The 22,980-nt window shown below is 40.9% G+C and overlaps 2 protein-coding genes across 14 annotated transcripts in view; both read right to left on the bottom strand.

Moving 5' to 3' along the window:
• On the bottom strand, positions 1 to 10,181 carry GET4 (guided entry of tail-anchored proteins factor 4). Of its 2 annotated transcripts, none has more exons than XM_082772754.1 (9): positions 10,006 to 10,181; positions 6,984 to 7,062; positions 6,476 to 6,557; positions 5,365 to 5,514; positions 3,561 to 3,699; positions 1,559 to 1,699; positions 1,400 to 1,475; positions 914 to 986; positions 1 to 282 (listed from the first exon to the last, which is right to left on the bottom strand). In XM_082772754.1, the coding sequence occupies exons 1-9, from the start codon at positions 10,158 to 10,160 to the stop codon at positions 194 to 196; spliced, it is 984 nt and encodes a 327-aa protein (XP_082628880.1). In that variant the 5' UTR covers positions 10,161 to 10,181; the 3' UTR covers positions 1 to 193. The 2 variants fall into 2 exon arrangements, with proteins under 2 accessions (XP_082628880.1, XP_082628881.1); XM_082772755.1 differs by having other exon boundaries at positions 3,561 to 3,654.
• Positions 10,182 to 10,719: 538 nt separating this feature from the next.
• The window catches only part of SUN1 (Sad1 and UNC84 domain containing 1), a 34,433-nt gene continuing 22,172 nt past the window's right edge, over positions 10,720 to 22,980 (bottom strand). For all 12 annotated transcript variants that reach the window (XM_082772509.1, XM_082772507.1, XM_082772505.1 and 9 more), the window contains 14 exons: positions 21,636 to 21,734; positions 20,882 to 20,975; positions 20,731 to 20,789; positions 19,438 to 19,583; positions 19,070 to 19,294; positions 18,483 to 18,569; positions 18,072 to 18,115; positions 16,940 to 17,072; positions 15,783 to 16,037; positions 15,187 to 15,271; positions 14,492 to 14,607; positions 13,674 to 13,841; positions 12,849 to 12,941; positions 10,720 to 12,430 (listed from right to left, as the gene is read on the bottom strand). In XM_082772509.1, coding sequence (XP_082628635.1) covers positions 12,317 to 12,430; positions 12,849 to 12,941; positions 13,674 to 13,841; positions 14,492 to 14,607; positions 15,187 to 15,271; positions 15,783 to 16,037; positions 16,940 to 17,072; positions 18,072 to 18,115; positions 18,483 to 18,569; positions 19,070 to 19,294; positions 19,438 to 19,583; positions 20,731 to 20,789; positions 20,882 to 20,975; positions 21,636 to 21,734 — 1,718 coding nt within the window. In that variant the 3' untranslated portion in view covers positions 10,720 to 12,316. The remainder of the gene's footprint in view (positions 12,431 to 12,848; positions 12,942 to 13,673; positions 13,842 to 14,491; positions 14,608 to 15,186; positions 15,272 to 15,782; positions 16,038 to 16,939; positions 17,073 to 18,071; positions 18,116 to 18,482; positions 18,570 to 19,069; positions 19,295 to 19,437; positions 19,584 to 20,730; positions 20,790 to 20,881; positions 20,976 to 21,635; positions 21,735 to 22,980) is intronic.

Here is a 22,980-nt window from a genome sequence, read left to right as displayed (position 1 = left end):
TTTGTTGGTTTCTTTTTTTTTTTTTTTTTACATAAATAATATAGACCGAACATTATAAACATTTCAGCAACCATTTCTAAAAGACCGGAGGAGCCCTTTTAGGCACCAAGAAACAACTGCAGGATTCAATTCCAAAACTGTCTTTGGAGTCATCGAATCATCAGATTTACACGGCACCCAATGACAAAAATATTCAGTCGAGTTCGATAGGACTGCTATCTTCCTGACCATCTTCTGTGTCATCATCTTCTCCAGTTCCCATCAGACTGTTTAAAAGATTTCCTAGAATAGAATACAGGACATTCAACCTTGCCAGTTTTATATTCTCATCTCAAAAACTTCAATTGTAACCCAGTTCCCATTAGTAATTAGTTGATCTGGGAAGCTGTATTTTGATAGTATTCCTTCTTGGAGAGTACACTGGTAAAAAAACACCCAAGGTTGTATGCTTTCTCTGTTCCTTATAATTCCTTGTAGAAAGCCAGTACCAGTGTCAGCATTTCATAAACGAATGCTCTGGGAGCATCTGTTTTACATCAGCACTGATTAGAGCTCTACCAAAACCACAGACTGTACTTTAGGAAAATCAGCTACTGAAGTCTGAGGAAATAAAGCTTGAACACAAATAAGATGTTCCTTTACATTCGGAAGTTATACCAGAGCATCAGACACTAACCGTAAGATCATTTGCAGGCTTCTCCCTGTCTCAAAGAGGAAAAGTCTACCAGCATCACCAAATTAATTTCACATGCAACAATTAATCATGTATTCTATAGTAGTGATTGGTTCTACAGGCTATGAAAAAAATAACTTATCAGAATAGATGATCTGCTTCCAGCACACCTGTTTTATGTAACGTGCAGCTCTGAAAAGCCGGGCTGTCTGTATAAACAGCTGCTGACGTACACCTTACCTAGTAATCCTCCGTAGGACGATGTCTGCTTGGGCGGCACACCGAAGAAAAGCTGTCCTATTCTATCTAGGTACTGAAACGACACAAGGTGGAGAACAAAATCAGCTACCTCATTTACAGGTGGAAACGCCACAGGCAGCACGCATACCACATGAGCTAGCTCACTGACTTCTATCTACAAGCTATATTCAAAACCCCTACTTCTGAAATAAGGCATTAAGGAAAATTAAAATGCCCTGCATTACACATTCATGGCTTTCCATTTGCACTCCTAAAACACACTTGTCAAATATAAAACAAGCACTGTATGAATTTCTACCAGCATCTCACTGCTTAGAGGAAATGCTTAAAGCCAGTGCCCTTTGGTGGCTGTCTCAGATTACGCAAGCTGTGACCTGCGTGGTTTGCAAAGTCACGGAGCAGGCGACAGTCAGCTGCTCCTTAATGCTGTAGGTTAAATCCTGCTTGTAGTCACTGGTAACTCACCTCATTATACATGGGATCTCTTTTCAGTGACGGTTGATACTGTTCACACAATACTGTAAATACTGTTAGTTTTCCCCTAGAAAGGAAACAACCAAAAATGTGATCTTTGTAACCACTGAAAAGGAAAGTAAGAAGAAAGTGAGAAAAATCAGACTGTACCCATCGACGGCCAGTAACAGGAACCAGATGAAGTTTAGCAGTGGTTGAACAAAGGGAGGACCCTTTTCTATTGAAGGGTGTTTCTGTGTGTATGTTGTAAAAACAACTGATGCGCTGGTCTTATTTTTTAAGCAGAGAAATCTGCAAAAGGAAAACAGAACAGGGAAAGTTAAAAATAAAAGGCAAAGAAATTTCACCTGCAGAAAGAAAAGGAAAGCCAAGCATTCGACAACTTCTACTTTAATTGTGCACTGAAGCCCTCTCAGGCTCACACTGATGGCAACTACTGCAGCTGGTACAAATGCACAACTTTGGCAACTGTTTGGAAATCAACCGAGTAAGGGGAAAATTTCTACTAAATTACACTATGGAGTAAGTGGGTTACAAGGGGAACTGACATTAAATATTAATAGAACGAGTTTAACCAAGATCTAAGCAGATTTTATACAGCACAGGTGTCTCAAAGACAGCATCAATTAAATCAAAACAGAGAAAGACTGGCTAATGCATGATTCTAATTAAACATGACATCACATTTATTGTTCCAGAGTTTATGATGCTGAGGTAAAAACCTAGTTAAAGACCTCCCTCTGGCCCCATCCCCTCCCAAACACATCTCCTTTCATTACCTATCTGTCAGTGTCCGATAACTCAGTCATTCCCTTAGTGCCAACTCAAACTAACATGGCATCAGGAATGCTGATGGGTTTAATACACATCTCTAAGTCTCATACTAAAGCTGCACTTTGGCTCCCTCAGCCATTTGTCATGAGTTAGATTGATTTCCCAGACTGATCAGATCTTTCCTCAGGTCCGTTAATTTAACTGGCAATCTCTGCAAGTCCCAGAGGCCTCAGAGACTTTATCTGGGACAAACGTTGTCAGCAAGCACTTGGAAGGCTGCCACGAGCAGTCTCAGTCTTGGTCACAGGCTCCACATCTGTACCCTCGGATGTGCAGGGCATAGGGCTCTTGTGCCTTAGTGCTGAGCAAGGAACTGCAATTATTTGTATTAGACTACAAACTGCTACATAAGAGGATTTAGTATGGTATTTGAGATATAGACCAGTAAAGGATGTAGCAGTGCTTCTGTCTAAACACTGGAAAAATAATCCCTTACCTGTAACCTCTCCCCAGAATTTCTTCCCCCCCAAACAAAGACCCATATAACTGTTTGAGCTCTGCATACGGTGGACCTATATAAAGGATTTTCTGCCACTCAACATCGCTGCAATCTATAGCAACCAGCTATGGAAAGCAGGACAGATCTGCATGACAGCTGAAGGCTGCCAAATGAGACAGACTTGCTCTCACCTCCTCCCTCTCCCCCGACACCTACTCTCTCCTGACTCCCTGCTGCACAGTCCTGTCCCCACCTCCTCCTCAGACTCCTCCGTGAGCTGCTTTCCCTGACTGAAGAAAGCCATCAACTGATTAAACTCGGTAAAATTGGCTTTGTCAGCCTTCATTGTGCATGAGCTCTGCGAAGGCATGTAATAGCTTGCATTCCCACCTCCTACAAAATAAATGCTTAAAGTAAATGAAAGCCACCAGCAACTCTGTTAAACCATCGGTTTATGCTGCTCATAAACCAGGGTTAACCAATGTTAATTATCTCAGGACAACGAGGCCGAGAGCAAGTACTGTGCCAAATGTAAATACAGAGCCTGCTTAGTGCCAGCCTTGGTAAGACCATCTAGGATAAGTCCTAACTCGGCATAAAGCAGTGTAAACAAGAAGAAAGACTTGTGCTTCCAAGGTCAAACAGATTACACTGAAAGCTTGGACCTTCGTACATTTTACCCCACTCTCACCCCTTCAACACACCAGTGTTAAGATGCTTTTCTATTGTTACCACACAAAGTGAGTTTTGGAACCTCTGGCCAGTTTCACAGCTGCTTTAGAAAAGATGCGCAGTTATCCTACAGTTCTTGTGATTAATCAGATTGGCCTCAAACACAGCGTCATCTCAGCAAAACAGTTAAAAAATTGTAACACCTACTGTAGGACTGCCTGTGCTACAAACATGTCCACCTCACTGCGATAGCCTCTGGACGAGGAGTATTCTACTAGCATATTTGCACAGCCTTCGCCATCTGTGGAGTGCAAGAAGTGATACCGAGATTCACTATAGTTTTGCTCTACAAAAGGAAAAAGAAAATGGCTTTTAAGAAATCAGTTCATCACAGCTGAACACAAAAACACATTTGTTAAGCTTGCACACGACAGCTAGAAAGAGAGCTACACACAAGGTATGTAAACAAGACAACTAGCAAAGAGACAGCATTTTCCTATGTAAATTACAGACAACTTATAAAGGGGGTAATAAATACGCCATCCTAAATGCATTGGGGTAAGTGCTATTGAAGTATAATTCATGCAATGCCACCACAAAGCATGGCTACCGCTGGGACAAGCAGCTTGAGCTGTGGTCGCAGCCTTTTGTCTAACAGCACGCAGACATTTCACGTGCTGTCAGCAGCACTTAGGAAAGAAATCCAGCAACTCTGTATCACAGCATGTGTACCACGGAGCCCGACTGCACCTTCAGCATCTTTCATTTGAAGTGCACAGAAAGAAGGCATCTCCTATTTTTAGCTTAGCCCACTCTTGCTACCAAAATTAAAACTGCTTCCATGTGCTGAAGAGAACAGCAATTATGCAGAAAAAAAGGTGCAAAAAATGGAAATGGTTTGTTAGAACTTAACTTGAAGCTAAGTATCATGCAAAACCAATGTGATGACAAATCAAAACGGGAAAGCTTCTCTTTTTGGAATGTAAAGCTTTGCTTGAAAGATCTCAGCATTTCTAATGGATCACAAAAACTAGAGACTAAGAAAATGTGCACTTTGATCTTCAAAAGAATGGCAAGCAGACACCTACGAAATGTGGATTTTTTACTTTCAGGATGCAACCGTTTCTTATCCTAATCACATCTCAGCTTTTAACTTTTAACACTGAGGAAAATCTTCCCTTTCTGGCTGGCAGCAGCCATCAGAAACCAACATCAGTCCCACCAGAACAGCTACAGGGTTTCATATGGCACACCAAAAGGCAATAAGCTGGAATGGTGACCATTGGACTATTACACAAAGCCATGATCATCAATTACAGCTACAGGAAAATTTAAAGTAAGTGAACTAAGTTCACTTACTAAGTTCATTAAGTAAGCCTGCACTGGTTTTAGTTCACAGGAAACCAGAGGAGAGCTGGCATTTATAGAACTGTTCTCATTCACCTTTGTATGTATTAAACAAAAGATTTTAAAAACTGACTATCAACTACAATTAAAATAATTATTTAGTGCATGTTAGCTTATTTGACATCCCATTTCACAATCCCAAATAAATCTAATACAACAGCATTCATTCTGAAATGCCTGCTGTTCAACATCTCCAAAGTACCTAACTGCAGATCCAAGGACTGTGTTGTGTGCTGTATTTTTATCTTTCTCGGGTTTATCCAGGATTTCAAAACAAAACAACACAACAGCCTTGCTCCCCAACAATTTTCCTTCTAATGACTCTTAATCAAACTACCTCAGTGTCCAAAGAATCAACCTTCCTCTGGCAGAGAGCTTTACCAGCAGCTGTTTGGGACTTTGCACTAACATAGAGCCACAGGCCTAATTTTTCTGTTAGTAACATTAAACTGAAGTTATTCCAAAAATCAGGTAAGAGCAGAACATTGTCATCTCAGCTTCTGTAGATTATTTCCAAAGTAGGTCTCCTATAATATCATACTTTCAATGTTTTCAAAACAAAACACAGAAAGAAAAAAAAAAACAACAGTTTAATTTTGCTTACCTTTCCAGAGGGTAATTGCTAGTAACTGGTGTAATTTGGGATGGCCGAGTTTTCCTGATCCTCCGCTAGACCACTTCAGTGCTCTGGATACAAAAGCCACTCTTTCAGGAGAGTTTGGATCCATTAAACTAAACAATTTAGCCAAGTTTTCTAGAAGCAATAACATTCAAAAATATTTAGCATTAAGAGAAATAGGATGGATGATCTGCTGCTTCTAGAGCATCCCTAATGTACAACACTTAAGATACAGTGCTGTTTTGTCTGTAAGCTCCCTTCTCAGTCTCTGTGAAACATGTTAAACCTAAAACCACGACACTGAACTTCAGCAAATACATTGCATACATCACGTCAATCCCACATCCACTAGCCAGCAATGATCCCTCCACTGCCAAAGGCTGGGCCTTGCAGAGAGCTGGTGACAGCTCCCCTCCTTCACAGTTTGGTGCAGGGATCCCAGAGTGTTGCACAGTCCCAAAGGGGACGACGGATTTCAGGTTACAGGAGCGCTTGCCATTGATGAGGCAGCTGCGAGGGACAGTCTGTAGGTTGGAAAAGGACCATCAGAAGTCCGAGGTGGGATACAAAAATGTTAGAGTTTGTCTAAGGGAGCAAAGAGCAGCCTCTGTCCCTTCTGTCTCCAGCTGCAGTTGTTAAGAGGAGCAGTTTGCCCATGCAGCAGCAATTGTCTGGCCACGCAGCTTTTAGGGTCTTCCTGAACTCCCTGCTTACCTAATCTCAGAGTCAGAGCAGAAAGATTTCTTTGTGAAGGGCTGATTCACTGCGCACACCACCACACTGCCAGGGTGGGCAAGTACCATCCACCAAAGCCCTGGAGACACGAGTGACTGGGCAGACAAAACATTACCCTTGCATTGCAGAACGGAGGATGCCATAAGACAGTGATGTTTATTCTAAGCATGTCCCCTTGCTCATGGCATTGTCAGTTACCAGGAACCCATTATCCTCTAATAAAATTTTCCCTCAGTTTATCTCCATGCCCTAGCCATGTGGGACGACAAACAGAAAGGATTGCAGGTTTCAAGACTTAACAGCCCCTGTGAGGTGAAAACATACCTAAACACCACCAAAGCAAGAGCAAAGGTCACCTTACCTAAAAGGTCGTCTGTTACTTTTGCATCCGATTTCTCCAAAGACTCCAAAACCAGCATGGACAGATCAGCAGCACTGTTTTGCTACAAAATAGATGCATACCGGTAGTAATGAACATAGCAGTAGAGAAAACATCAAGAAAAGTTTTGTTCCTCCAACAGAATTCTGTCAGAGGCATATTAATGTTGTTATCAGCAGCTACAGCTAAGGCAGATATCAAATTTCAATCCTCCCTTACAAAAGTCTACAGTAACTCAATGGCATCTGAGAGAAGCCTTCAGGAAAGCAAAACAAACACTTGGTTAAGATCATGTTTGGATGCTCACAAACACTTCTACTTTGTGTCCCAGCTTGGAATAATCCTTCTTTGTGGAGAACAGCTCAACAAAGAGACAAAGCAAAAGATCACCAAGCAATTAGCCCAAACATTTGCCACTGAGGATTCAGTGCTCACCCTATAAAATCTTTCAATAACCCCTCCCGACCCCCATGCAAGAGCACTGACATACCTGGTTGTGGCTGAAGAACAGCAGAGCCCCTGAATACATTAACTCTCTCGCTTCTGGGTGTTTTCCTTGTGACATATACCTGAAAACAACACCAAAGTGGCGTACGCTTAAATGAACTGCATTTAAAGGATTAAAGAGCAGTGACATTTAAAACAAAGGCAGCAAGACATTCATTTTTAAATCAGATTAGTTTCAATAATGACGTTCCTGTAGCTGCTGCTGTGATTTGGTTTCTGCCTGTGACTGGATGGAATACGAGCAAATAGCGTAAGGATGAAAACCGAGCTCCCAAACTGATCTGGGCTGAAGCAAGGCACAAATGATCCCAGAAGTTCACCTAAGCAAAAGATGTCAAGGCATTAACCCCAGCTGTTAAGCGCAGCTCAGACTGTCGCACAGCTTTTACTACACGGAAAGCAGGCACAGTGACAGCGTAAGGAATACAAAGTGACTCCAGCCTCCTCCCCAAGCTCTGCTTCCTGCCCTTCGACGCCTCTGACCGCCACTTCTGCTGCCGGCAAGGGGACAGCAGCCACACGCAGGCCCTTTGCTGAACCAAGGAAGCCGGTTCCTCTGGTGGTCTCTAGAAAGAGACGAGTGGCCAGCAAGATTTACCATGCAACATGTGACAGTGTTCTCTTAAATGCAATGCTTTGGGATGCACCTGCTGCAGCTTCTGCCTTCCTCTGCTGGGAGTTAACCAAGAAATGAAGCAGGACAGAATTTGGTCCCAACAGTCACATCAAGAACAGGAACCTGTTAACACGGCACGGTGATTACAGCATGCTGCACGTCACCACTACAGGCAACTGAAGGTCTTGGACAGTCACATCTCTAGATCAGAAATTTGGCATTTCCTATAAAAGTGGTTGAGGAGTGGCAGCAGACGTAGCTCCCAATTCCCATTTCTCTCAGCTGCCTCTCAAAACGCACATTTCCTGAACAGCGGGCAGTGTGCTCAGGTCAAAGATAAGGCACCGATTCTACCGCACGGCTTCAGCACCTGCAGCTCTTCCTCTGTGCCAACAGCTGGTTGTGCTGGGCCCCTGCTTCCACCCTCCTGCTCCCGAGGGCCAGGGCAGCGCCAGGCAAGGGGGGCACTGCCTGCAGGGAAACGGAGCGCTTGGTAGCTCCCCAGTGTCCTGGTGCTGCACGTGAGGTTCCTGTCACAGGGTGACATTCCTGGGAACAAGTCCTACTGGTAAAATCGGATCTGACAGTGAATGAGGGAGGAGGCAGAGTCCTCCTGCCCCGCTCACCACCTCGCACACCACCCAGGTCTGTCCAAACGGGTGAGCAACGCGGCCAGCACGGATGGCATGGCAGTGGGGCTGTCAGAGTGAGCACCCTCAGCAGTTCAGATTTGTGATCACCACAGCGAGTGCTTCCCACATCAGGCAAGCAGCTCGGCGGCTCCAGCACCTTTACAGCTGGCCTCACATCCACGTTTGCTCCTACATTTTAACTCCAAATCTCACACTGGATTCCACTTCCACAAATTCATTTTCATTAGATTCCCAGAGTAATTTAGGAGCTCCTAATCTGGGACTTATTACAGCCAACACCAAAAGAAACTGTCAACAGTTTTACTATATAAAATACGTTAACTTTTAAAATATATATAATTATTAAAAGTGCTGGGATTTTTGGAAAGAACTTTTACTACAAAGAATTTTTAATAAATATTAATTACGTTGATCTAAATGGCATTTAGAACCAAGCAGTAACACCCTGCCAGCCTCAAACACATTTTGGCTTATGACGTTTGGAACCGAGTCAGGATTTCAAGTTTAACTTGCACTTCATGACAGAGCAGACTGGTATTTTACCGGCTGGTTTTGTTTACGGTGAACAAGCACAGGGTATCCCCAGTCCAATTCCGCAGCTGCAGTCGCCTCACTCTGTGCTAATCTTTCGAGAAAACTTTACATGTAACACGTTTTACAGAGGCCAGACAAGGCTATCTGGACTCTTTCCTGGCCTCAGTGACTTTCCCAACAAGTTCCACAGTCCCATTACATCTTTTTGCCTGGAAGGAAATGCCTTCCTAGCTACGCAAATACCACCTTTCCATTTAACTGGGCACCTTCTTTCTCCTGCATTTAAAATGGAAAAGACTGTAACTTTGATTCCAAATTAATTCAGTGAGGCTTAAGCAAAGCATGTGAGCTAATACACTGAGAACACTGGATGAGAAGTGACCTGCTGAGCCAAGCCATCTCCCCCACTGCAGCCACCGCATCGCATAATCCCTCCTATGAAACAGGCCACGCTTTGTCTCAGATTTATTCTCCAACGCAATTTAAGTCTTAAGACTGTGACGGTGCCCTCGCTGACCCCACCAGAAGGGTGCCGCAGCACACGACTGCCTTCATTTAACGGTGCTGAGTGCGGGCAGCAGGGCAGCCCCCCCATGCTGGCAGCGTAAGCGGCCAACGCAGCAAGGACAGGGCGCCAGGACTCTGGCCCTGCTGATGACACACCGAGGACTCTGTCCCCAGGGGCTGGCTCCTGCTGTGAGGACACCCACGGGCCCGTCCCCGTCTCGCTGTGAGGGGCCGTGACACCGGGGGACTGCGGGATGAGCGCCCGGGCCTGCTCCCCTCGTCACGGCCGTGAGCACGAGCACCGCGCTGACGGGGAGAGCTGTAACCGGGCTCTGTCGGAGGTGACCGGCGGAGCCCCGCGGCTGTTTTGGGGCACCCCCGGTGGCCGTGGCCGTGGCCGTGCCCGTGGGGCCGGGGCCAGGCCCTCAGCGCCCCCTCAGCGCCCCCCGGCCCGGCGGCGCCGCTGCCCCTGAGCGCGGGCCGGGCCCCCTCAGGCCTCTCAGCCTAACCTGCCACACGGCTACCCGCCCCGCCCCGCCCCTCCCGCGGACCAATGAGAGGGCGGGAAGCGGAGACAGGCAGCGGCTCCGACCAATGCGGAGGCGGCGTGGGCGCGGCGGGCGGCAGCAGGGTAGGGTGCGTGGGAAGGCTCTGGAAGGCCGGGCGGGGGAGGGGCAGGGCGGGCCGGGCCGTACCTGAAGAAGAGCGTGCGGTACATCTGGTGCGCCTCGTAGTAGTCGCCCTTCTCGACGCTGGCGCGCAGCTTGCCCTCCACGCGCTGCACGCCGCCGCGGTTCCTGCCGCCGCCTTTCGCGGCTTCCTGCTCCGCCGCCATAATCGCCGCCGCCATCGACGCGGAGGAGGCGGGGGGGGTGAAGGGAAGGGAGGGCGCATGCGCACGCACGCCCGGAGCGGCGTCGCGACTCCGCTGCCCGGCTTCCGCCCACTGCGACGGCGGCCGGCGAGGGACAAAAGGCGCGGCTGCGCGGAGCGGCGCCAGAGGGCGGGGCGGGGAGGGGCTGGCTCTGGGTTCCCGGGGAGGGAAGGGCAGGGGGCATAGGGAAGGTGATTTACTGCGGGACAGGCCTGCTAAAAAGTATTTTCAGTCTTTTTTTTTCAGCTGCCAGAACCTCCCCGCTCCAGTCTTGCCCACCAGGAATGCTGCAGTGATAACTACACCTTCAGCCTAAGGTGCCCGTGCTGCCTGACATCACACAGCCCTCCTACATTAATTGTAATTATAAAACTAAAGCCATCCGGGTATCCCCCTGCCCCGCACAGCGAAGGGCAAAAGGTCTTTCAGCCTCCTGGTAAGGCTCAGTCTCATCTGTCCTCCTTAGCTATTTAAACGGGTCATGGAAAAATACAGAAAAAGAATCTTTATTTCTTATTTCAAATATTACATGCACTTTCAAAAATTAAAACTCTTTATTTAAACATTTCAATAGCATCTTGTCAGTTTTGGAGGCAGCAAAGTAACAGACGATTTGAAAAGCATTTACAAAAATACATTGCACAAAGTCCTATCTTGCTTTTTTAAAAATAAGTTAGTGTTATCCAAAATATTCCCACCCTAGCTACCTAATTTCAATTTATACAGGATAATTCTAATTTTAAATATGTAACATAGAATATGAAAACACCTGTACATGTGTAATCTAACTCCTCTGCATAGGCCATAGGTTCTGTCTCTAGCTCAAGTGAAAAAAAAGTTCTTCACGCAGAGACTTTAAACATTCGAGGACTGTTGTGCAACATACATATAGCTCTATTCAGAAAACCAGTCAGCAGTTCAGTGTGTTAACAGTTCACAGGTTACTATAAAATGCGTTGTAATAGCAAGATAAAAATTCTGCACACAAGTGCATTTTAGGAGTCTTTTCTGAAAAGGATCTTCCAAAGTAGCAATCCTAAAGGAGGCCGGCCCTAAAGCAGTCTCAGCACATTCTACATGGAAATGGCACAAGACTGAGACACCACTCTCATCTTCAAATTTCAGGGGAGGATCTCAAGAATACCCATATATCCCAATACAGCAGCACTGAGCATAACTCTGTCTTGTGCATGTTAAATAATGAGCTCTACTTCAGTTGTATTTCCCACATCCTGCATTATCACAGCACAACATTTACTGACTATAAAATAAACCAGATTAAGGAATTATTATAAAGATATTTTTTGACAAATTAAGATTTTTCTTCTCTAGGCTTAGTTCCAAATCAGCCTTGATGGATGTACTGCTCGTACAAGAGCTGATAAGCCTCCTAAATTGCTTAGTAAACAGTATACAGCAGTTAAACTAATCAAGTTGCCATGGTAAAAACCCTTAAAGTAATTTTAAGTTATCCCTGACTTTTAGAACAATTCATGGCCACAAGTTGCAGTAAAGCATTCTCAGTCGCTGGTGTTTAAACTAGTTTTGGTTGTGTTAACTTTCCCTGATAGTAATATTTATTATGTAGTCAACATTTATTGAATAAGCCCTTTTGGATCCTGCAGAAGGACAAAAAGGTCAACTGAAGGACACCTTTAGCCGCAGGCGGTGTTCAAAGTGTACTACATTATTTGTCTTATGGTGCCAAGCTAACAAAGATGCAGTTGAGTCCTGAATTTAAAAAAAAAAAAAAAAAAAAAAAAAAGATCCTAGTTGCAGAAAAGTGTGGTTTTTATTCTTGTTTAAAAACCCTATACATTCATTTGTAATAAAATAGGTATATCACCTGTTTGCTAACTGCGCTTTAAGAACCAGAGTAGTTTGCATGCATTATTTCTCTCAGCATGGACACAAAAATATGAAGCTAACTGGCTATTACAAGCTGAGCATGAGCAAATAAATTTTATTTTATACATTTCTGCTGACAGTCTTCTGCCTTTATCAGAGGATTGGTAATTCCGTAGTATATATCTTGCATCCTTGTCCTTTAAAGATTCCAGTGTTCTAGGCTTTCCGGTATATACAAATTGAGAACAAAATGTACAACAAAGCAGCCCAAGCTGTAGTGTAGATTATTCGGCAGGTTTCCCATGCACTCTGAACCGATAAAGACACGTATATTCAGCATGTCCCCAATTAGAGAGAATTCTCAGTTCCACTATTTGGAATACATTGTTACTGTTCTCCTAGAGAAGGAAAAAGCAAACACACAAAACAGAGTTAGGTTTCTACGATGAACACGTACAACTGAAGCTGCTTCCTGCAACTACAAACTTCTATTAATAATTAAATTATGCCTTGGAAAATTTATACCACTTTAAAAAACAACTTCCTTTGCCTTGCAACTGCTTGTTTATTAATCGAGTTAGAAGTGTGAAGTAAGTTTATCTTTTCTTTTTTCTCTTCATAAGTTTATTATCTTCACACCATTTGTGTCCAGATGGCACAAACTTTTCCTCCCTTCTCATCTACTCAGATCACAGATTGATGTAGACAGGCAGATACTTTCTACCTCTGTTTTTACAATGCACAACAGAGAACAAGGCCCTTTTCTTCACTGGCACTACTGTACCTGACAATTCAAATCCCATCACCCAGACTCACCATCACTGGAAACATCTGCAGTGGCTCTCCTTCTTGATCGTAGACGTACTGTCCTAGGAGTACGCCTTCTTCTTGATATTCATCATCTAAACCCTGTAACAATAAGATGAAGATTTTGTTTTAATGTCGATTTTAAAGGAAAAAAAAGCTAAAAGTGTATCTACATTACTGAGTATCAACAAGCTGCACCCAGAAGTCTATCAAACCAGGATCAGAGTGTTTCCTGCGCAACTTAATGCTAGTTCAGGCATGGCTGCACATTGGAGTTTCCTACATTGCAAATACCTGTGCTATGTTTTCAAGTTTTTAGTCACCCCCCTTAATTTCTACAGCAGAACCACTATTGTAGTGTAAAATATAAAGTGTTCAGGACAAACAAGAATGAGAGAACATCATGGTTACAAACAAGACAGAAGCCAAGAATCAGATGTTTGCAGATGACTCTTATTACTGCAGTTGTATAGCCTAAGAAAGATCTATTTAAAAAAAATTAAGATGCATTATAAATAAAGTGAAGAGCTAAAATTGGGGAGGGGAGGACAGATGAAGGTGTATGAAACAAGTAAATACATCATTTAAATCATCATCTCCCTCCAAAGGAACTTGTTACACAAGCAAGATAAAGCAAATACAACTCCCCCCAAATTAGTTTTAGCGCTTACTTCTAGGTCTCAAAGCTCATCAAGAACATAAGCAATTCTAAGAGCAATGACAAACATCCGTTTCTCTTCTTAGCTGTTCTCTTTCAAGCTGTTTATTTTTCAAGACATGCAGCACAAATATTCTTTACATTTACAAACTTCACTTAAGTTTAGGAAGACTTACATATACTGAGAAGTTCCTAGGAGCACTGGTGATATTTCCTGATGGTGAAAGTGTTTTTGGTATGTGTTCCATCGTAAAGGCAGTTGGATAGATCTTCATGGAAAGTCTAATGACAAGATACCCCTCCGATCCCTTGAAAGCCCAGCAGTTACCTGGATACACGTCCGGCTAGACAACAGATTTCAAGGCAAGGAGGCAGGAGGGTGGGGACAGAACATGACAAGACAAGAACAAATACAAGAATTTTGTTATTTTTTGTAATGAATTCTGAATCATGAGAAATCTTAAAAAGATAGACTATGTCCTGCCACTTGCTATTTGGTAGAAATTAAAGTCATATTCACAACTTTGATTTTAATTACAAATTCACTCCTGCCTCTGAAGGACAAACAACATCAGATGACACTTAATTATGTTAGCAGGACTGTGTAATTTCACGCTACAGAAAATGGAAGATATAGACTGCACAATTTTAGTTGCACTCTTTAGGAAGACAGCATACCTGCCTGAACCACCGCCAACATACCAAAGAGCCAGCTTATTATTTTATTTTTTATTTATTCATTTATTTTACAGGAATCCTCCCAGTGCTTACACTTCACAGAAGTCCGATACACCACTCAAGCCTGCTATGAGAACCTTAGTTTTTCTAAAGCAGAGCATGGGCAATGCCACTGAACTTCAAGAAATAAGTTCAAAATATCCCTGTCTCCCACTGCCCACAGTGTATTACAGACAAAGATCCAGCATCCAAAAACAACTCAGACCACTCAATGCAAGATAATGTTACTGAATTTGTTTACTTGGCCTTTAATTACCTGAATCACCACTCTGGGAGATTGAGAGAAGTACCATAAAGGAATTCCAAAGAGGCTAATTAACGCTGTTTTGGTCTCATAGGTTTCAGAGCAGCGAGTACTCAGAATGCTGCCACCTCAAAAAAGAAAATCAAGTTAGCAGAAATAAGTCTTTAGGAAGGAGTAAAGAATTATTTTGTAAAGGCAGAGATGTCTGTGTAGCTTAATGAATATACCATTTCCCCCCCACCTCCCCCCCCCCAAAAAAAAAACTAAACTAGTAAAGGTATTGTTGGTCTAATAATTTTCCAATTTTCTCATTTTCCAGTGCAGTGCTTCTATCAAATACAATGTTAGTTAAAGAAAATGTGAAAGGTTTTTAGTTTTATAGGGCTGAAAGAGCATGTATTTTCTATAGTGAATTCAGTGATGTGTACATCCCACACATACAGATCCATGGTTCTCAATTATCCAGTTACACATGTTTAGAAGTTATTCTATCCCAGTCCATGCGTACACTGGGAGTCACCTGTTTTCAGCTGTGATAAAGTAGGTGGCTGGTATATGACCCTGTAAACAATATGCACAGACTGCAGTACTCTGACCATTTGGTGATACACAAGGATGCTCTCTACCCTTTAGCCCTCATTTTAAGATTTGTAGCAAACACTATTTTTACTACTCAGGTTATTTATATTATTTCCCCTACTATTTACCTCCAGATTCTAAGGCAAAATCCACCATACCGGTCTTGTCTTGAGAGTAGAGTTTCAGTGCATTGTTTACAATAATCTGTGCTTGCTACAGATGGACACATAGAATAGAATGGAAAGAAATGTTTTAATATCAAATGATAAAAATTGATATATAGACACACCTGTGAAGTCACAAACTTAAGTTTGAGATGTTATACTTCATCACAAGTCTTTGAAAGCCTCTGTCAACATCGAAGCTATTTTTAAATGCTTCGTTATTGGCTTAAAACAAATTGATACTGCATCTTGACTGATGTTTTCTTCAGAATTTGCATTCATTCCCCACCTTCTGAAATCATTGAGCTTTTTTTTTTTTTTTTTTTTGTACTTTGGGAATTTTTCCAGTTTGGAGATAACATACTTTTGCAGGGAAAAAAGCACATTCACAGTGGCTGTAAGTGCTGTAAGAATTCACTGAAACCATTTTCTGTAGCTCTCCCCATTTCAGTTTCTTTCTTGAATCTCTTAAAAATCACTACCATTTATACTGACAGTCATGCTCCACAAAATGCCTATAAAGGACAATTTGTCTGAACTTATCACTTAATTTTACTCACCGCTTCCGTGATTCCAGAGATCCCTGCATTGTTCACAACATTTGTTACTACTTCAGATGTTACTCTTTGGTTTGTAATAGCCATATGTTGGGTAATATTCTTCAGGATCTGCAGCTCCAGATCCTTCAGCAAAGTCTGCAGGTCACTTTTGGTCACAAAATTGTATGTAAGCCATTGGAGAAGTGATTCAGAAAAGTCCTTGTGTTGATCACCAAAAAACATCATCCTGACAGATTCTTTAACCTGGGCATCTACCTAGTAGAAGCCATTAACAAGAGAACTGATTAGTCTTTATAAACCAATAAGTAATACCATCTGTATATAATAGGCACATGTGAAAAATCAACATATATATTTCCAGTAGTACCGCTAGGTCTAGATTTCTCATGTCTTTTAACTAAACTGACTTACAGTGGAACAACAGATAAGGTAGGTATGCAGAAGACATGGACAAAATGGATGTTTACCTGGTTTGGTGAACAGCGCACAACTAACAAAGCCCTACAATCTAGCAGTTTACATTAGGGGGTCTGTTTCAGAACAAAAATAAGTTGATTGCAACATTCAACTCTTAAGGGGAGCAGTGTACCTGTTAGGCCTAGTTAAGCACATCACTAAGTCACTTGCTTATGGCATACTTTGATTTGTAGACATACATGTAGCTAGACTATCTTGTGATGACACTCAGATATGGTATTTTAGTCAAAGTGGATAATCCTGAATCTAGACCTATATTTTATTGTCTATATTCAAACTGAACCTTACAGAAGGCATCAATAAAATAGAGAATGATTTTTTTTTTTATTTTTTAAATAAGTCTCAGATCAAAAACCTAACTAGCTTTTACATGACCTCCTTTCCATATTTACATGATACACCAGCTGTAGCACCAGCTGTAACAGCAATGTACAATACACACAACTGCTATTGCATCATCTCAAATGCAAATAAAACTGCCATTGTGGAAAACAAACCACAAACTCATCTGATAAGACGCCACATAGTAATGGAAAAAAATGTCACAGTACCACTACCAAAAACACTACTGTTCTTTAAAATGAATACTATCACCATGTTACTTTTGCAGTGCCTTTCAAATAAGTTTGTGAATGAAATCTAGTATTACTAAGTTTTACAAGAATGATGACAGAACTTACTTTTTCATGAATGACATCCATTTTCTCACAACTCGTCTTTGCACTTTCCCCAGTTAACAGCTCCGATTTCACCTGAGACAACTCTAGTTCTAGCTTTTTAACTCTGGATAAAAGTTGATTATGTTCATCCTCTCTGATAAAAACAAGGAGTCAATAATTAGGAAAGAGCAATTTCAATCATTCCATCAAATTCCAAAGGCATGAGAATATATTCGTCTACCACAAAGTGCTTTCGTAGTTCAGTTATTCAGAAATGGACATTGGGAGCTTACAGCTCCTTGAAGGTGCTAAGGCATACTTCGAATGAATTTATTCAAAGCAAAACATTTCAAACTTGTGAGCAAATCCAGAAGCGATGACTTTCAGAACATCATCACACTGACAAGTTAGTAACTCAGACACAGATTTCTGGTAGCTTAAGGCTGGACAGACCAGTTGAGCTTTATTTGCCTCAGTTTGCCGCTGATTAGAGTGAATTTCAGGTTACCTTAGTTAACGCTTGCCTGCCTACAAAGTTATTCTGGTTTTGGTTGTGTCTATAGGTAGCAGGTTACATGACCACTACAGATCAGTGTTCGGTATGCAGTATTGGAAAAAACAGTATTAGTCAGCATTTAGAAGTTATTTACATCTAATTTAAATTAAAATTCACTAAGTGTTTTTCTCCTCCCAAAGGGGAAACTACTTAACGAAGTTCTGCAGTTTTTTTTTTCTAGTATTACACACAGTACATTAGTAGTTAGTATAGATGACAAACCAAAAACACAAATTAAGTTTATAAATCGTAAAATTCAAAAAAAAAAAAAGTTAAATGTAAAGTGTATCAAAGTCATCTACTGTATTCTTCACTAAGCAATTTAAGGAAAAACTCTCAAGCTTCCATAAATACGTAAGTCATTCTACTCTGCTACATAAGCAGATTTATCTAGTAAAACATGTAGCTGCAGATCACTCACGTCAGAAGTGGGCCTTGTGCTGATGTTCGGCATTAGAAAATCAAGTTTGTGCTTGCTGACATACACACTTAAGGTCAGTTAACTGACACAAGGGAAATTATAATTGTATTTCAAAGAATGTCTATTGCCATCAGTTAGCTCTAGGACTGGAAAAAATATTTAAAAATTGCTCATACCTTACTGTTTTTGCTTTGGCTATGTCAAACTCCTTCTGAATATCCTAAAAAAATACAAAAAGCGTTAAGTTTAACATACAGAAAGAATAAACACAAATGAAAAAGTGACACTTTCTAGCCCCACCTATACAGGAGTATGTTCCTACATTATTTATATTTGTGCCTCTGTATCATAAGATTTTATTCCAAATAGCATCTACCTCCCTGGCAGAGTAATTTTTGACCTTTAAACTGAAAATACCTTTAAGAATGGAGAAGGAAGAGAAAGAGCACAAGTTTTGAGACTTAAACAAGCATTAAAAGCTAAAATGAAGCAAACTGGATTTTGGGATAGCTAACACACAACTTAAAGCTTTTATCCTATTTTATTAGCTACCACTATAGCTACTTATCAAAGCTGACTTTCAATACCTTTGATTCAGCAGACAGCTTTTTAAGAAGATCTTCCAGCATCACAATGCGCAGCTCATGTTCTCGATGTAAAGCCAGGAAGTCAGTCTGAAAAACAGGGAAGGAAAAGGCGTGTACTTTGAGTACAAATAGCATAACTGACACTTTATAAAAAGTACAATGTTTCTTTCATTCTGTGATCAAAGAATATCAAGAGTGCTTAAGTGATTTATCCTGCAGGTAGCATAATAAATTAAAGTCTGTAATAGAAAATAAAAAGATTTGATTCCACGGTAGGAGGAGTTATATGCAGGTAAGTTTACCATAAAATCCCTTCATCACTAGTCTTTCCTAGTGTTTCCCTTCTGTATGAAAACAGGTAAATCCAGCTGCTTCTCAGCAACATAAGATTCTACTTTAGACCATCTATCCGGAATTATTTCGTTGTCAGCAATAACAGAATACTACTGAGCACTTCCTCATATTTACTGCTTAATAGGTAATTCATACCAAGAAGAGAATCGTAAAGACAGATCACTAATAAACCACATTAATAAAATAATACTATTATCAGTCTCAGAAAGCGTCAGTAACTGACTTATCTTTACCTTTTCCTCCAGTTTCATCTCTTTAAGATGTTGACCCATTACATTTTCTATTAGCTTCAATATTTCACTTCTGTCACCCATCTGGGCAACCTGATCTTGAAGATTATGGAGTAGAAGCATCACTTTACTGTACTCTTCATCGTGGTGATGGCATCTATCAGACACGAAGGCCATTTGCTTTTCCAGCTCACTTATACGACCGGAATCAAAGATATTTATGGTATCCTAAGGTGTAAAGATTTTTTTTTAATATATAAAAGTTATTTTCATTACTCTTGGATGTCAAGCAGTTATTGCAAAATACTGAGGACAGGGGAGTTAAGAGGTCTTAAGAGACTAAAGTACTCACCTAGACTGTTTTGCCTTACCTTTGTAGGCTGTACAGTATGAGAAGAACCAGGCTGGGGCTCAGGAACATAAATAGAGTCATCTATTCTCTGTACTTTATCAATTCTTGTCCAGTTCAACAAAGGCAATAATGAAACGAAGCCATCAAACCCCCAGAACCATATACCTTTAGTGAGCAGAAGCAAAAGCAAAAAGGGTGTTCAATCTACAGATTGTCTTCTTATTTAAGGACACAAACTACCTTTCATTTTAACACACAGTAGACACTACCCCAGTCTGAATAGGAGTTAGCTACATGAGCCAACTTAATGTTTTTTTTAAAGTCAACCACTCAAGAGCATTAGGGAACATCCATCAGTACCACTTACACAACTCTGAGGCAGGTGACTTCTGCTTATATATCCTGATATATCCTTACTTTTGTATTACTACTTCCCCGGAACATAGATCCCATTTATTGAGTAGGACAGGCCATACTCACTGAAGGTGAGTATAAATATTGCTTTTTATCTTATGGCAAAATATTTTCCTTTACACCCTATTAACTTAAGGGAAAATATCTTGCCTTACACCCTATTTACTTCATACTGCATTGCATAATATCTAACAGAAGTTGGAATAAACTTATGCTTCCATGGAAACAGCAATTGACAAAGACTACATTTATTTCTGCAATATCTTAGTGAGAAGAAATAGTGTTTCCTACACAGGGTATCTTCTTCCTTTCTTATTCTCCCTAAAGCTCCCCACTGTAAGTCTCTTAGAAGTTATCTTCTCCCTAAAGTGGATATAAGCTTTTTAGGGCATGCAAAGACATGAAGTTGCTTTTCAAAAATATCTCAACACCTTCTATTTCAAAAGAGACAACCAGCTTGGAACATTGCCAGCTAACCTGTCTAAAGTAGCAGTATTTCAAGCAGTTAAGGTATGGTTTAAAGAAAAGGAATGATTTAGTGTGCACCGTTAAGAGAATTTAAACACAGTTTTATGGAGATTGACAGCAATCAAAAGCAGTCAGTACATAGCCTACTCTTTATGATCTCAATGCTGTTCCTATAAAGGGAAGTAAGGAAAAGAGTCTTCAGCGCATTTATACTTACTCTGTTTGAAGAGCTCTATGAAATTAAACCAAAGTTATTCCTTTCATAGGAAAAGAGCCTATGGTACTTTGAAAGCATTCACAAACGCTTCACAAACTGAAACTTGGTCTTTTTGCTTCTGAATTATCTCCTTAAGCCTAATGTTCAACTAAAAGTACTATTTTGGTACAGCAGTAGGAAGCAATCAGTATGATAACTAAACAATTCACGTACCTAATAGAAACAGCAGTGGGATGACAAACAGTAATAGCTTGAAAATCTTTGGAAGGCATCTAGAGAAGGACAGGAAAGAAACAATGCATTTATTATGTAATATCTGGGTAAAGAATTTGCTCACAAGAAGTTATTTGGAAAGAATACATACCTTCTAAGAAGAAACACCTTGAGCAAAGACAGCAAAGTAACAAGTTGATACCAGCCAGTTCTAAGCAACCTGAACACGCCAGAAGCTGCTCTCCCTAGAAGACAAAAGCAGTGACACGAAATAGTTATTGCAGCACATGTTCACGGAAACCAAGGAGAGGGACATGCAACTGTGGCCAAGAGTACTTTGCAGGGCAGAGAAAGGCATGAGCACAGGCAACACACGCAGATTAACATCTAGGTTTGTATCACAGTATGACAGCATTATAACAACAGGTACTCAACAAAAGCAATAGCCATGCAAAAAGAAGAAACAAATCTCTTGTAACAATGCTATCTTGCCAGAAATTCAACAGCGAAGTTTGAGTCCAAGTTATTACACACCAAGGACCTCAGTATGTTTCAAGAAATGCACAGATTAGCAGAACGAGTTTTTGCTAAGAGGAATACCATGACAGGAAGTGACTAGCAAACCAAAACACACCCCATTTTTCTTGACACCCCTTATCTGGGTTATTCACACACATAGTCCCTCATCAAACAGTCTGGTTAGTCTCCCATTATGCCTGCGAACAGAAGCATGTTCTCATTAACCATATTTTGGTCAATAAAGCACAGTAGCATGTGCATTTCAAGATATCAAAGTTACAGCATAAGCACAGCAGAATTAGTGTAAGCCAACTACTGCAGATTCCTACTTTGCCAAGAAGAAACAGGCAACGTACAGACATACACACACAAATTAGGATAGTAACCTGGAGAAAGAATGGCCAGCCAAAGTAGAGACAACACCTTCTGAGACACAAGCCATCCGGTTGCTCCCACTGTTCGCAACACGTGAAGCATAAAGTAACCTAGGTTATAACAAATTAACTATATGGTAATAAGCTTAAGGTTCTCTCGCAGTACATGCACTAGAATAAACTCAATTACCCCGATCATTACTTGTTCTGCTTAATTTTAAACCATACCTTCCAGTAACCTACAGACTTGTCTTTTCAGTATTTAAAAGCAAAGTGAATCATTCATAAATATGAATCCAAGCAAAATCAAGACAATTTAGAAGCAGAATTCTCAGGTATAGCAATAGACAACAATCAATAACCTCTATGTAGTTAGAATACCACTTCTCAATAGACAAAGTTTATATTTTGTATCACGGCATTATCAGAACAACATGCCAAATATAATGGATAATATCAAAAAAGTAATACTGTAAAATGTTTTAAGCACATCATTTTAAAAGTGTTGTATTTGTTCTGAATTACGCATTGAGTTTGTTATCTAGGTTCATATGTAAAAAAAGGAAACAAAATTTAAAAACCCAGTGAAAGAGTTAATGTCATCTCAAATATACTGATAAACAGAAAAAAAAACACTAATGAAAGTTACAAGCAATTAATTTTCTCATTTAATTGAATGCTCCCAGGGATCTTCAGAATGTCAATTTCAAGTCTCTTAAAACAAAAGCCAAAAGCAACAGGCTACAACAAAATGCTGTAACTTCAATCCTACTGAAGCCAACAGCTACTGTATCTAGGACTAGGACTGTTCATTCCACAGAACAGACTACATAAGAGACAATTAGAAAGTAATCCTACATTTTTAGATTAGCAGATATGTCCAGGTTAATCTGAGGGATTATAGATATACCAACCCAATATTTTGCAAAGCATTTAAGTGAATGAAGGGTCTCAAATCATTTTCCTTTGCTGAATAAAGAACACTCAACCGATTCTTGATGCCTGTGCCATTCAAACTAGGGAACACTCATCTCACAGGGAAGAGTCTATCACTGTATAGGATTCCTATAAAAACTGACTATCATTAGAACAAAAATAAAATGTTAAAAACCCTTTATTTAAATTATTGCATACCCATACCTCATATTGCTTTAACAGCGGCTTTCTACCCTATCAAGAGTACAGGCTTCCCCAAAGCGCAATAAATTAACAATCCGACTTTTCTGTCTAACACACAAGATGTATGCTGTCACCACACCTTGTTTTTAAATAGGTAAGCCAGCTACCAAGCTTGTACAAAAGCCATTATCAGCACAAGAAATCAGAAAAGAAAGATGCTGAAAGATGTTAAGCAATT

Source organism: Aythya marila, assembly GCF_965140915.1.
Source record: "Aythya marila genome assembly, chromosome: 15".
NCBI classification, from domain to species: domain Eukaryota; kingdom Metazoa; phylum Chordata; class Aves; order Anseriformes; family Anatidae; genus Aythya; species Aythya marila.
Note: the sequence above shows the minus strand (reverse complement) of the source record. Positions and strands in the feature narration are given on the sequence as shown.

Bases quoted from the DNA above. Each gene is read 5' to 3' on its own strand.
- GET4 (XM_082772754.1), bottom strand. From the start codon at position 10,160: ATGGCGGCGGCGATTATGGCGGCGGAGCAGGAAGCCGCGAAAGGCGGC. The intron at 5,515-6,475 runs GTAAGGTGACCT...TATTGCTTCTAG, and splicing joins AGTAACAGACGACCTTTTAG to AAAACTTGGCTAAATTGTTT. The intron at 1,476-1,558 runs GTACAGTCTGAT...TTTCCTTTCTAG, and splicing joins CTGTTACTGGCCGTCGATGG to GGGAAAACTAACAGTATTTA.